Raw genomic sequence first — 15000 nt, forward strand, 5'->3', positions numbered from 1 at the left:
ACATATTTAATGAGGTTTTAATGATTTTTACTGAAACTGTGAAATGAAGAATGGAGAGAAGTATGTTGAATAAAAGGAGATGTGGGCAAGGAGAGAATATTAGAAGTCTAGGGCTGCAGTGCACAGGAGGAAAGATAGCAAAATTGCAGGGAGTTTTTTTCTCCATTTTACCAAAAGGCTGGTTTCCAGATTCTTTAGTGCAGGCTCCTGTCTAGATGTTTTTAAGGGTCATTTATGTTCTCTTGCAGGACTTTCCACTATCCCCTAATTGTGCCTGTGCACTCACCTGCCCTCTGCCCCACCATCTTCTCAACTCCTCCCTTTCCCCATTAGCTTCCATTGCTCTGCCACCCCTGGGGAAGCTTTGTCTTCTTTCTACTGGGTCACACTCCTCTACCATGATCTCCCCATGCTCCTCCTTGGGCCTGTGAGTGCTGGCTGAGTTGAGAGCTTATGAGCTGGCTGAGCAGAGGCTGGTGACATTCACATTGTCACCCCTCTAAGCTATGAAGTTAGTATGGGCTGAAGTAGCAGCGCAATAGGTCTGCTTAGAGCTGGCGGGGGGCAGGGGGCTGGGGGGGCAGGTGTGGCAGAGGGTCTCCTCACCATGTTAGTACTTTTCTCTCCCCTGCAAATATTTCACCCTGAACCTGCTAAGAAACTAAACAGTCATTGTTTGTTAATGCCCTTGGCCACCTTCAGTGTCAAGGGACTGCATGGGCCTCTCACTGAGGAAGATCCTGACCCACTTTTGTACACACACTGCATGCAATCTGCAGAGGACTTGGGGGCTCAAGTTTTTTCTCCGGATAATTTCTGGGATTTGGCTGGCTCCTTGGTGAGCAGAGTTTCTCTGAGCACTAGCAGTAGGAGGAGGAAAAGCAATATCCCTAGGCTTTATGTAGAAGTAGCAAGCTTCACTCTAAATTTGTTGTCTCTACTGTCTGCTATTTATAAGGCTAGTGGAGTGATAGGTGGTAGTATCTCCTGCCCAGGAGAAATCCCAGCTCAGGCTGGTGAGAGACTGTGCAGAGCAGAGTATGTGAGTGAGCAGGACATCGCCTCTGCTTCTGGCCACCTTGTGGCTGACAGCGTTATCCACATGGGGCAAATGAAGTAAGCACCAAGAGAAGATGGGCTTTCAGGGTGTTCGTGGCTATGGTGATCATATTCTAGCACAAGCATCCCTGGAAGCAGGAGGGAAGGGTGAATTAAAAGCAAAATGCAAGCCTTGATTGAGCCACTCATGCTTCTGGGTACTAAGGATATGTCTTTACTACATTTGTATTTAAATAACAGTCTAAAGTTTAAAAGGACCCAAAACTGCCAGGTTCCTTATGTTCAGGTCAATGTGTAACTTACTTAAAACGTTTCCTTTGATTTTTTTTTTTCTCCATCTTGTATTTTTATAGCCAGGGCCTGAACCTTCTCGGCGATTTTTTGTCCACCAGTGGGAGCTTTCTCTTAATCTTCGCTCCTCCAGCCGCCCTGCCTCTCCTTCCTCTGACTCCCTCCGACAGGTAGCAGGCCTGGAAATTGGCAAAGCTGTGTTTCCTCTTAAGCCTCTACTCACTTAACCTACACAAATGCCACCTGGCACCAGGGATGATGCAGAGCTCTGAACTTTGCTTGTCTCCTGTAGGAATCCAGTGTGTGTGTGTGTGTCGCACATCAGTCTGTTTTACATTTGGGGTTTGTAAGCATAAACTAAGTTGAAGAGGCTACTAGCTTTCATTGCATCAAGTTCTATTGACATAAACCCACTTTCATTATATTTCAACTATACCAAAAAATTATAACTTTTTCAGCCATTAGCTTTTTTAACTCCAAATGTCTTTATATTAATATGTGTTACAAAATATGAACTACAGTGTAATTAAATCTTTTAAATGGAGTCGTGAATATGCAGTGTCCTGGGTGCCTCATGAATTGTGATCATTTAAGGAATGAACCCTGCTATGTCCTACAGTGGACCTGAAACAGCTATACTGTACAGTAGTTTACAGAGAACAGAGGGTCTCTTTGCCTTTCCTATTTGTTTCTTATTCTCGTGCCTGTAGCAGATCATGGAGTATATGTGTGGAAGCATGTGCATGTGTGGCAGAAATAGTATAAAGCCAGGGATTGCTATGTTGTCACTATTTCCTAAGAATAGGAAGAAGGAAACCATCTGTTTTTTATGCCAGAAACAAATAGAACTTCTCTTGGGGGGATGCTTGTCAGTATTATCACATCACTGAGAACTAAATGTGACAAATGCCTTTGTAGGCCGGCAGCTCTAAACTGTCTTTGCTAATTATAGGATGTAATGACAGCGCTGGTTTCTGGTGCAAGAAAAGGGCTTGCTAAGTTTCCCAGCCTCAAATTTGACATCTGTCCCATGCCCTCACTTACCTGTTGCAAAATTAATGAAGCTGTTAAACAATCTGCTCAACTCTGCCTGGTGTCTGTCTGTTCCAGGCCTCGGCTCTCCTAAGGACTTTAATCTGAAGAAAGTTTAACTTAAGCCACTTGTTATTCTCAACCACTATAATGCTATAGCATTAAAGAGCAAATAGCAGCAATTCTTGAAAATCTCCTTAACTTAAATCAAAAAATATAACTCACTCCTCAGTTCTAGCTAAACCTTAGAGAATGTTTGCCCATTTTTACATAAAGTTAGTTTTCTCCTACGGTGCTTCTCTTGTTGGTTCCTGCTAGCCCAAGGCATGCCATTGCTCAGGCCAGTGATTCCCTCACACATGGCTTTGTGTTTGTCCATGCAAACCAATTTCTAACAAGAGTTATTGGCATCCCCAAGACAACTGCTCTGAGTTCTCTAAGTCACAATTAGAGTCGGGCTCCTCACACTTGGCAGGCAGAACCTATTCCACATAGTTTATGAGAGAAGTGTCACACATTAGGTGTCTTGGCCATCTCCACATGGAAGGGTAACCTGGGCATGGAGTCTCTAAAGGACTGCTAGCAAGACTTTGACCTCTTTCCCTGGGGACAGGCTTGAAGTTAGGTTTCCTAGCAGGAAGGTTTACAGTGGAAATTTGTTAGTTTCTTCCTGTTACTTCTTCAACATTGTTAGGGAAAGGATTGAGTAGATTGGGTTTTTTATCTTGTTTCAACCTATTAAAAAAAAAAAAAATCCTGTGGAATAGAAACATATTCTGACTACCCAAGACTAAACTGACCAACTTGTCTATATGTTACAGGTGTTAGCCTCCTACAGCTGTGTCTAAAATGCCCAACCCAGTCTGGAAGGCTTTGGCATTAGTGCTTGGGTGGAACACAAAATCAACAATGAGAATAGGCTGAGAAGGGGTCTTTCAGATAAAGCTCAGGAATATTTTAGGTATGTGACAGGGCTTATGAGTGAAGTATTAACAATAAGGAAGGAAGTTATCTATTAGCCAAGTAGAGAGTCAGCCTTTGCAAGAATGAGCTTTCTAAATGAGGAAATAACTTCGAAAGCCCTCCAGACCCTTGAATCATGCTGTCAACAGTCTGACATCTGGTGTTTGGATGGGCATCATTCAAGTTCTCTATATGTAATTTGAGTCACCAGGATATAGGCCCTTCTTACTCTCTTCTGTATTTGCATCCGTCCCAATTTCCCACCTCCCCATTCCACAGCACTGTATATTCCAAAAAGACATGAAAGACTATGTTCTTCCTTAATGAATTTAATTGCTCCTGCCTCTGCTGATTGCTCTATGTGGACATTGACACCTGTGTTTCTTACCACCATGTTTCCTTGTCTGTACACTGTGTGGGCATGGTTTGCTGCTGCACCCTGTATTCACTTTATACCTTTCAAAGAGTTTTTTTCCTGTCTTCTTAATTTATTTATTTTTTTCCTTCTCATTTCCCTTCATTCTGGTCATTTCATAATCTCCAACCAATAGAAGTATATAAAGATGTACACGGGTGGAGTGAGCTCATTGGCTGAGCAGATAGCCAATCAGCTTCAAAGGAAAGAACAGCCCAAAACCCTTCTAGACAAGAAGGAACTGGTAAGATATATACTAAGGACACTGTCTCTAGATATAAGACAGCTGTGGTAAACAAACCTGCTTCATTCTAAGTAGTATAGTAACACATTGTATGTGCCAAATGGTAATTTTTTTTGAGGTTGTCTGAATTTTGTAGCTGAATTCCTAGGATTGTGATAGTTGTTTTAATTAAAATGTTGTGTGGGAAAGCATACTTAATATCTCTAAAAGTGATTGCTCTAGAGTCCAGCGTACCCACATCCATGTAGAACTACATGAACACTTAATATATATTTTTATGTTACCTTCAAAAACAGTTGTGTCAAAATAACTTGGTTTGATTTTTATGAAATTCTGTAAAACAGACTCATGTTTCCTCTTGGCTTGAATCACATGGATTCAGAATCCACTGGAGCTGCGTGCTATGTGGGACACATGTGACAGCCACTGTAGTAATGCAGCTGCTCTTTTGGAGAGCCAGGAGCAAAGTGAGCATCTTAGTCAGACTCAGAAGAAAATCCCTTAGTGAGGGTTGGTTTCAACTACAGAAAGGGTCATGCACCTCCTGGAGGTGAGCCCGAGAGACATTGCCCTGACATGTGTGCCCCACACCCCTTTATAGGGCTCAGTAAAGAAGGAGTTTCCACAGAACTTGGGAGGCAGCGACACGTGCTATTTTTGCCAGAAGCGGGTCTACGTGATGGAGAGACTGAGTGCTGAGGGCAAGTTCTTCCATCGGAGCTGCTTCAAATGCGACTACTGTGCCACCACACTGCGCCTCTCGGCCTATGCCTATGACATCGAAGATGGTGAGTCTGTTTTACTTGAGGCCATACTTAGAAACTGAACTTAGGGCCCTTTTTTCCATTTGAGCAGATCTTAGGGCCTCTTACCATGCTCTTATGTATACACTAGAGGCCCAGTGCACGAAATTCGTGCATGGGGTGGAGGGGGGGCGTCCCTCAGCCCAGCCTACACCCTCTCCAATCCGGGATCCCTTGGGGAATGTCCGACTGCCTCTCACAATCCGGGACCGCCGGCTCCTAACCGCTCACCTGCCTGCCTGCCTGCCTGATCGCCCCTAACCACCTCTGCCTGCCTGCCTGATCACCCCTAACTCCTCCCCTACTGGCCTAATCGCCCCTAACTGCTCCCCTGCTGGCCTGATCACCCCTAACTGCCTCTGCCTCACCCCACACCCGGGACCCAGGATTCCTTCCTCCAGCTGGTCACAGGCACCCAGGACCCGGGCTTCCCTCCCTCTGGCCAGCCATAGGCACCCAGGACCCGGGCCAGCTTCACCGGGGCCAGCCGCAGCTGCAGGAGACCGTGGGCAGGTGGCTTCGCCTGGGCCACAGCCTCAGGTGCCCAGGACTGCAGGGCGAGCAGCTTGTCCCTCTCCTGGGCTGCATCCACAGGTGCTGGTGCCCAGGACCTCGGGGCAGGCAGCTTGTCCCTCTCCCGGGCCACAGGTGCAGCCATTGGCGCCCAGGACCACATGGCAAGCGGCTTGTTTCTCTCTCGGGCTACAGGTGCAGACGCAGCTGCTGGTGCTCAGGACCACAGGGCGGGCAGCTTGTCCCTTCCCAGGCCACAGGCGCTGGTGCCCGGGACTGCGGGGCGTGTGGCTTGTCCCTCTCCCGGGCCGCAGGCACAGGTGCAGCCACTGGCACCTGGGACCACGGGGCGGGCAGCTTGTCCCTCTCCTGGGCCACATCCGCAGACTCAGCTGCTGGTTTTCGGGACCACAGGGCGGGCAGCTTGTCCCTCTCCTGGGCCATAGCCATAGATACAGTCACTGGCGCTCGGGACCATGGGGCGGGTAACTTGTTCCTCTCCCGGGCTGCAGGCGCAGGCACAGCCACTGGTGCCTGGGCAGGGCGGGCGGCTTGTCCCTCTCCCGGGTTGCAGCCTGGCTGGTCCCCATTCCTCTCTCTCGAGCTCATTTGTGCCTGGCTGGTCCCCCTTCCTCTCTCCCCCGTGTTGAATGTCTGAGCCATTAAGGCATGACGGCATGAGGGAGTGGTAACCATTTGCATATTAGCTCTTTATTATATAGGATTTTATCATTCTGCCTCTCCTACCCCTTCCCATCCGTCTCCCTCTAGTCTTTGTTTTTTTTCTCTAAAACTCTTATAAATAGTTCCCCAAAGTCATCAGGCTGTATCATAGCATTACTATGATGATGGTAATGAAAATGGCATGCACTTACTTAAATCACTTTCCCGGCTTCACAGACACTTGCTTTCTTACCTCATGGTGGGATCCTAAGATATAAGGGACATGATGTGGATAAGTCTTTTTTGTCTTTACTTTAGAGAAGGGGAATCACAGGCCTATAAAAGTCCCATTTCTTGCCTAAGGTCAATGACAAGTTGAAACCAGATCCCGTGCCCCTGCGTTCTCAGACTTTTGCCTCCTGAAGATGACAGAATTGTGCCCACTGTTCCCACCTCTCTGTAGCCTAGCACAGTGGTTGGCAAACTCATTAGTCAGCTGAGCCAAATATCAACAGTGCAACAATTGAAATTTCTTTTGAGAGCCAAATTTTTTAAACTTAAACTATATAGGTAGGTACATTGTTATTAACTTAATCAGGGTACTCCTAAGCTGGCCTTTGCTAAAAACGTCCTCAGTCTGATTGAGGTACGTTCGCTGAGGTCGACCCCTTCCAACTCTCCCATCCACACTCGTCTTATATACTTCTTTCATCTATCTCCTTTTGTTCATCCTCTCTATATGACCATCTCAACATACCTTTCTTAATCCTCAACACTACATCTTCTTTCACTCTACAATGTTCCCTAAAATTAACTTAATAAACTTTACTTAAAATTTTAAGTCTTAGTTAAACTATAGGTACATTGAATAAAACCTGATATCATACTTAATAATTATATTATTTATTGATAAAATTAAATTCCTTACAAGTTACCTTACAATATCCAAAAATTAAATCATGACAATGGCTGACAAACACTAATGTGAACAATGGCCTTGCATCTCCTTGGAAAGTTTGGGTAAGTCAGGTTTGTATGTTGTTGTTTTTAATTTTAGGCACGATTCCAGGTTCTCATCAATAAGACGACTTCTCAATTTACTTTTGATAAGGTTCATGCTTGAAAATGATTGTTCGCATAAATATGTAGACCCGAATAAGGAAAGAACAGCAAACGCTAGTTTTTTCAGTTGATTATATGAGTCAGGATTACTATTCCAGGTGTTAAAAATCAGCATATCTTCCTTCTCCAGGTCTTTCAAAGCAGACCACTTGTGCTGTGAACTAAGTTCACATTTGTTTTTCTTCAATATTTCTATATCAGCACAAAGACGTTCAAATTTCGAGCTCCACAGTTCTTTGTTTTTTAAATCCAGCAATTGCATTTCAAAGTTGCCAATGTCAATATTAAAGGGAGAAAAATTTAATTCTGTTACAGTAGCATTAAGAGGTTTTTTAACAAAGGCTAATGTCGCTTTGCTGTTTCTGAGTTCCTAAAACCTGTTGAGAAAAGCTTCCCTCATATTTAAAAGTGTTGTTTTGAAATAGCAAATGTCAATATCAATTATTTTCTTGGCGATTTTTCAACAGGCTTGGAAAGTGAATCAAAGTTTCTCTTTCAAAATCTTGAGCAAAAAGAGATAATTTGTTTTTGAATGAAATAACTTATTCTAACATCGAAAAAATTGTGTTTCCTTTTCCCTGTAGTTCACGATTAAGCTGATTTAGATGAGACGTAACGTCTACCATGAAATAAAATTTTTGTATCCACTGATCGTTCGTTAGTTCTGGATAGTGAACACCCTTCTCAAGGAGAAATGCTTTAATTTCTGTTAATAAGGAAGCGAAACGTTTCATCTTGATAACCAACGTACCTTGTTATGCAGTAGAAGATCTGTGTACTCACTCTTCATTTCAACTAAAAATTCTTTAAATTGGCGATGATTAAGAGCTTTAGCTATAATGGAGTTGATAATCTTAATCACCAATTCCATCACTTTGCAAATTTCTTCTGGAAATGTTTGCACACAAAGCCCTTCTTGATAAATGATGCAATGGTAAGTAAGTATCTCGTGATTAATTTTTTCTTTCAAAATAGCAACAAACCCGTTTCTTACGCCGGTGATACTTTTCACCCCGTCTGTTGAAAGTGAGACAGTTTTATCGAGTGGAATATGATGTTTTTCAATGCACTCAATTACAGCATTTGCTGACTTTGCCTGTGACCCAATATATGGTCTATCTTTGAAAATGACCCATGTGCACTTGAGAAGAATGTATATTCTGTGGCTTTGGGGTGAAATGTTCTGAATATGTCAATTCCATCCAATCTAGTGAGTCATTTAGGATTGATGTTTCTTTGCTGATTTTTTGTTTAGAGGATTTGTCCAATGGTGATAGTGGGGTATTAAAGTCCCCTACTATGATTGTATTGCTGTCAATCTCTCTCTCCCTTGATCTCTAGAAGTTTTTTTTTTGTATTTGGGTGCTCCTATATTGGGTGCGTATATGTTTACCAGAGTTATTTCTTCTTGTTGGATTGATCCCTTTAGTATTATGAAGTGGCCTTCCTTATCTCTTTTTATTTCTTTCACTTTGAGATCTAATTTGTCAGATATAAGTATTGCTACCCCAACTTTCTTTTCATTTCCATTCGCCTGAAAAACCTTTTTCCATCCCTTCACCATGAGTCTGTGTGCGTCTTTTTTTCTGAGGTGGGTTTCCTGTAGACAGAAGATATATGGGTCATGTTTTCTTATCCACTCAGTTACCCTATGTCTTTTGATTGGGGCATTTAATCCATTTATATTTAAAGTTATTATTGATAGATAATTGTTAGTCTCCATTTTTATTCTTTATCCCTGTGTTCCTTCTTTGTTTCCTATTTTTTCTTTTTACAGCAGACCCTTTAGCATTTCTTGCATTGCTGGTTTGGTGGTAATAAACTCCCGTAGTCCTTTTTGTCTGTGAAGCTCCTGATTTCACCCTCAATTTTGGTTGATAACCTTGCTGGGTACAGTATTCTTGGATTCAGACCCTTCCTTTGTAGGACTTTGTATATTGCATTCCATTCCCTTCTGGCCTGATGTGTTTCTGTTGAGAAATCAGTCGCTAGTCTGATGGGGGATCCTCTGTAGGTAACTTTCTGTCTCTCTCTGGCCGCTTTTAAGATTCTTGCTTTGTCGTTGGTGTTTGGCAATTTAATTATAATGTGCCTTGGCGTCGGTCTTTTGGGGTTCATTTTGTTTGGGACTCTGTGAGCTTCTTGGATTTGTGTGAGTTTTTTCTTCCCTATATCAGGGAAGTTTTCTGTCGTTATTTTTTCAAACAGATTTTCTATTCCTTGCTCAGTTTCCTCTCCTTCTAGCACCCCTATTATGCAGATGTTGTTTCATTTCATGTTGTCCCAAAGTTCTCTTAGGCTCTCCTCCTGCTTTTTAATTTTTTTTCCTAGAAGCTGCTCTGCTTGGGTGTTTTTTCCTAGCTTGTCTTCTAGCTCACTGATGCGGTCCTCTGCTTCTTCTAGTCTACTGTTGATGTTTTCTTTTGAGTTCTTTATAGCAGTGATGTCATTTTTTATTTCTTCTTGGTTCTTCTTCATTTCCTCTTGGTTCTTACACATATTGTTGAATTTGTCTTCCATTCTTTTCAGCCACCTTATGGCCATTTCTCTGAATTCTTTCTCTGACAGGTTGCTTGCCTCCATTGCCTCCATTTCGTTTACTTCCTTTTCTGGTGATGCCTGTTTTTCTTTCATATGCGGGCTGTTTCTTTGTCTCCCCATAATCTCACTTCTCCAGGTGTTTGGTTATGTAGTTCTCTCTCTGCTGCGTTGATTTAAAGGCACAAAATACAACACAACAAGGCACAACGCACAAGGCAATGAACACAAATGTATTCATGATACTACTAACCCCAAATAAAGGTGACCACCAGAGAAAAGAGAATTAGGGGGTAAGGAAGAAAGAAGAAGAGAAAAAGAAAAAATAGAAAAAGAAAAAAAAAAGAGTGCAAAAATGAAATTGGGAAAAGGAAAAGAAAAGTAAGAGAGAAAAGAAAGAAAATGAAATAGAAGAGGGGAAGAAACTATTTATATGGGGAGAAAACTCCAATAGAACAGCCACTTATCCCAACAAATTCCAGCAACAGATACCTAGAGATGATTGCAAACTACAAAGAACTAATATCACGTGAGGCGAGGGAAAACAGAGGCAAAAAATAACCGGGGAAAAAAAAAAAAAGAAAAAAAGAAAAAGCGAAACAATCTCACAAACAAGCATAAAAAAAACCCAATATAATCAACAATCAAGCAAACAACAACAAAACGACAGCGAGAAAAATAATTTTGGATAGTGAATAAAGAGAAGAGAGAGGTGTATATGTACTTAGAGCAGAGGATTGGAAATTAGATATATAAATAGGGTGAAATTTTAACAGGGGGTAAAAAGAAGGAATAGGGAAAATCTAAAGCAGGAATAGGGTAAGAGAAACAGGACAACAGAAGGGGAAAAGTGAGGAAGAGAGTTTTGGCATAAAGGTAAAGTTGAGATCGAGTGAAATGATGCTAAAGGAAAGATGAAAATAGAATGTAGAACACTAATCCTAAAATAAAATAAATAGAAAATAAAATGACACTTTAAAAAAAAAAGGTAAAATGGTAGTAGTAATAATACTGGTTAAAAATAAAAATGTAATTGAAAAGGTAAAATCAGGTGACGAAAAAAGAAAAAAAATTAGTTTCTTAAAAAAAATAAAAATGTGCAGTACTGAAGGTCCTTCACTTCCTCTATTCTTCTGTTTGGCACATCTTAGTCCTATCAGATATTCAGGAGAGTGTTGAAGTTCCCTGCGATACACTGTTCCTCCGTATTGTAAACCACAGTCCTGATTTTAAAGCAGGCAGTATTTCTTTGTTTCCCAGTCTGCCTTTATTTGTGTTTATAGAAGAGTCAGTTCGTGGTTCAGCCCCTGGGTGGCAGTGTTTCTGGATTGACCTCCGAGGCTATAAGTCCTCTCTAGCCAGTATTTAGTTTTTGTTTTCTCTATCGCACTTAATACTGGTTTGGGAGAGTTGACTGCCCTAGAGCTGGTTCCTTGGTCGTTACTCCATGCTCTGATTCCCAGGTTCCACAAAAACTACTTTCCCCTGCAGTCTCTGTGAGTGACCCCAACTGGGCAATCCTATGTACTGGGTGTAATAACCAAAATCAAAGATTTAAGGAGAAAACAAACAAACAAACAAAAACACAAAAAGAGCCAGAGTGCACAATTCTCCCAAAGTCTCTTCTGCACGTCCTCTCTCCCCTGGCACTAAGCAGCCAGCACGCTGGCAAAATCTGAGGCTGCCTTTTTGGCCCCAGTCCAGCTATGGGCTGATTTTTAGAGTTCCCTTCTGCCAGCAGCCCTGCGGGACCCCTTCCACACTCGCAGATCATGCTGGCCCCAACGGCCGAGGACTTTGTGAGGCGCAGACTTCCCCCGCGCGTGTTCCTCTCTCCGAGCAGAATTACAAACCGCACCTTTATCTGGGCGAAATCTGACCTTTCCGTGAGGAGGAGTAGGGCTCGTCTGAGTCCAAGTGTTCGAGCTGCTTGAGATCCGGTGTTCCTAGGTTCGTAACTGGACCCTGGGTGCCGTGGTTGCAGGGTTTCTGGATGTATACGCTTCTGATATCAGCCACTCAAGATGGCGCGGTCTCCGCAGCTGAGCCAGCCACTCCGGGAGAGATTTCAGCAGCAGTGGAGGCTGCCTGGTTACGGGCTATACTCCAACAGTCCCCTGGAGTATAGCTATCGCTCACCCACAAATTTACAGTCTCGGTACGTCCACACACTCTCTTTTCGTTCTCTCACTCTCACACTATCTTGCAGTCTGCCTTCCCTTCGGCAGCCATCTTCCCATCCCTCTCTGCTCTGATCTTTATTATCTCCTTCCTTCTGCTCACTTTGGGCTTTTCTTGTTACTCTCTTTCTAATTCTTTACATTGTAGAGTTAGATGATATGTTACCATTTTTTCTTGTTTTTTGGGGTAGACCTGTAGAGCTATAAACTTCCCTCTCAGGATTGCTTTCATTGTGTCCCATAGATTTTGGATTGTTGTGTTTCCATTGTCATTCATTTCCAGGGTGTTTTTATTTTCTTCTTTGATCTCTGTGGTAACCCAGTCATTATTTAATAGCATGCTATTCAGCTTTGAAGTGTTTGGATTTTTTTTATTGTTTTTATGGTATTTGATTTCTAATATTATGTCATTTGGTCTGAGAAGATGCTTGATATGATTTCAGTTTTCTTGAATTTGGAGAGACTTTGCCTGTGACCCAATATGTCGTCTGTCTTTGAAAATGTCCCATGTGCACTTGAGAAGAATGTATGTTCCGTTGCTTTGGGTTGAAATGTACTGAAGATGTCAATTAAGTCCATCTGATCTAGTGCGTCATTTAGGATTGCTGTTTCTTCGCTGATTTTTTGTCTAGAGGATTTATCCAGTGATGTCAGTGGGGTATTAAAGACCCCTACTATGATTGTATTGTTGTCGATCTCGCCCTTGATATCTTTCAGGAGTTTTTTTTAATGTATTTGGGTGCTCCTGCATTGGGTGCATATATGTTTACCAGGGTTTTATCCTCTTGTTGTATCGATCCCTATAATATTATGAAATGGCCTTCCTTATCTCTTGTTATTGCCTTCACTTTGAGGTCTGTTTTGTCAGATAGTGTTGCTACCCCAGCTTTTTTTTTTATTTTTTTCATTTCCATTTGCCTGAAAGATATTTTTCCATCCCTTCACTTTCCGTTCATATGAGTCCCTTGTTCGGAGGTGGGTCTCTTGTAGACAGCATATATATGGGTCATGTTTTTTATCCATTCAGCCATTCGATGTCTTTTGATTGGAGAATTTAGTCTGTTTACATTTAAAATTATTATTGGTAGGTACTTGTTTGTAGCCATTTTTATTTTTGTGGCTGTGTTTCTTCTTCCCTTTTTATTTCTCCTTTTTACACCAGTCCCTTTAGCATTTCTTTCATTGCTGGCTTGGTAGTGATAAGCCCCCTTAGAATTCTTTTTGTCTGTGAAGCTCCTTATTTCCCCTTCAATTTTGAATGATAGCCTAGCTGGCTAGAGTATTCTTGGATTCAGTCCCTTGCTTTGCGTCACTTTGTAAATTTCCTGCCATTCTTTTCTGTCCTGATGTGTTTCTGTTGAGAAATCATTTGATAATCTAATGGCAGATCCCTTGTACGTAACTTTCTTTCTCTCTCTTGCAGCCTTTAAGATTCTCTCTTTGTCCTGAACGTTTGCCATCTTAATTATGATGTGTCTTGTTGTGGGTCTTTTCGGGTTTATCTTGTTTGGGACTCTCTGTGCTTGTGTGATTTTTTTTCTTCCCCACATCAGGGAAGTTTTCTAACATGATTTCTTTAATTAGGTTTTCTTACCCTTGTTCCTCTTCCTGTCATTGTGGCACCCCTATTATTCATATGTTGCTTTGTTTCATGTTGTCCCAAAGCTCCCATAGGCTCTCCTCCTGTCTCTTAATTTTTTTCTCCAATTGCAATTAAGTTTGGGTGTGTTTTGCTTCCCTTTTTTCTAATTCGCTAATTCGGTCCTCCACTTCTCCTGGTCTACTGTTGAAACGTTCCATGGTGTTTTTTATTGCAGCTATATCACTCTTTATTTCTTCTTGATTCTTACATAAGTTGTTGATTTTTTTCATCCATCTGGTTTATGAACTGTATGACCCTTATTCTGAATTCTTTTTCTGACATATTGCATGCCTCCATTTCACTTAGCTGCTTTTCTGTTGATTTCTCCTTTTCTTTCCTCTGGGGGTTTCTTTGTCTCCCCATTTTTGCTCTCACTGAAGGATCTAGGTGTCGAGTCATGCAGGGGCTGCTCCTTGGGCAGTGGCTGCTCCTTGGGTGGTGGTGGCAGTGGCTGCTCCTCTTGTCTGCGCTGCTCGCAGTAGTCATGGCTCTGGCTGGCAGGGACAGGCTGCTCACACATTTGCTGCTCTTTGGATGGGGGCGGGCTGCTCACGAGGCTGCTGCTTCTCAGATGGGGGTGGGCTGCACACGCTGCTGCTCCTTGGATGGCTGCAGAGTGCTCATGTAGCTGCTGTTCCTCGGACAGGGGCAGACTGCGCTGGGCTGCCGCTCCTCAGATGTGGGCGGGCCGCTCGTGAGGCTGCTGCTCCTTGGACTGTGGCATATTGCTCACAGGGCTCCTGCTCCTTGGACGGGGGGGGGTGGGGGGGGAGTCAGCTGCTCGTGTGGTTTCTGCTCCTGGGATGGGGGCGGGCTGCTCACGAGGCTGTTGCTCTGGTCATAACATTTGAGATCCATTCTCTTGACAACATTCAAGTATATATGATACAGTATTATTAGCTATAATCAGCATGCTGTACATTAGATCCCTAAATTTGTTAATCTCATAACTAGAACTTTGAACCCTTTGACCTATATCTCACCATATCCCTCATCCCTCAAGCCCTAGCAACCACCACTCTGCTCTGTTTCACTGTGTTTGTCTTTTTACATTACACATGTGATATCATATAGTATTTGTCTTTATCTGCCCTCAAGGTCCATCCATATTGCTGCAAACAATAGTGTTATGTCACTGAAGGAGGAATGCACAAGGCCAGAATGCTGAGGGATTATGAATTTATTCTATCATCTGCACACCCGGTGGCTGAGACCCAGATGGCTCCATCAGCCCCAAAGACTGGGAGTCAGAGATTTTTAAAGGACTCTAGGCGGACTTTTTCTGGGTGGAGAATACTCTGTGCAGGTCCAGATTCTGGGAAAGTCCGGAGGGGAGAGATAATGGTCTAAGTAAGTGGAATGTCCATTGTGATGTGGCCTAAAGGTCAGTTCCCAAGGGGGAGGGTATCGATTCAGTTACTTGATCAGACCTAACATTCCAGCCTTTTTGTTTTATGGAATAGGGACGAAGGTCATATCTTCTGTATTTACTTCCTGCTGAGAGGGGACGTCGAGATCACAGGGGAATGGAATTT

General features: G+C 42.8%; 1 protein-coding gene across 6 annotated transcripts in view; it reads left to right on the top strand.

Annotated features, from left to right (window-relative positions):
• Positions 1–15000, top strand: part of MICAL3 (microtubule associated monooxygenase, calponin and LIM domain containing 3) — a 253825-nt gene that overhangs the window by 129860 nt on the left and 108965 nt on the right. For 4 of the 6 annotated variants that reach the window (XM_070409267.1, XM_070409269.1, XM_070409268.1 and 1 more), the window contains one exon: positions 4606–4792. In XM_070409267.1, the coding sequence (XP_070265368.1) occupies positions 4606–4792 (187 nt within the window). Of the gene's footprint in view, positions 1–1412; positions 1521–3896; positions 4005–4605; positions 4793–15000 lie in introns of all 6 variants that reach the window. The other 2 variants (XM_070409265.1, XM_070409266.1) reach the window with 2 other exon arrangements.

Source organism: Myotis yumanensis, unplaced genomic scaffold (assembly GCF_028538775.1).
Source record: "Myotis yumanensis isolate MYYU_CA2020_CCGP unplaced genomic scaffold, mMyoYum1.0.hap1 SCAF_3, whole genome shotgun sequence".
Taxonomy (NCBI): Eukaryota; Metazoa; Chordata; class Mammalia; order Chiroptera; family Vespertilionidae; genus Myotis; species Myotis yumanensis.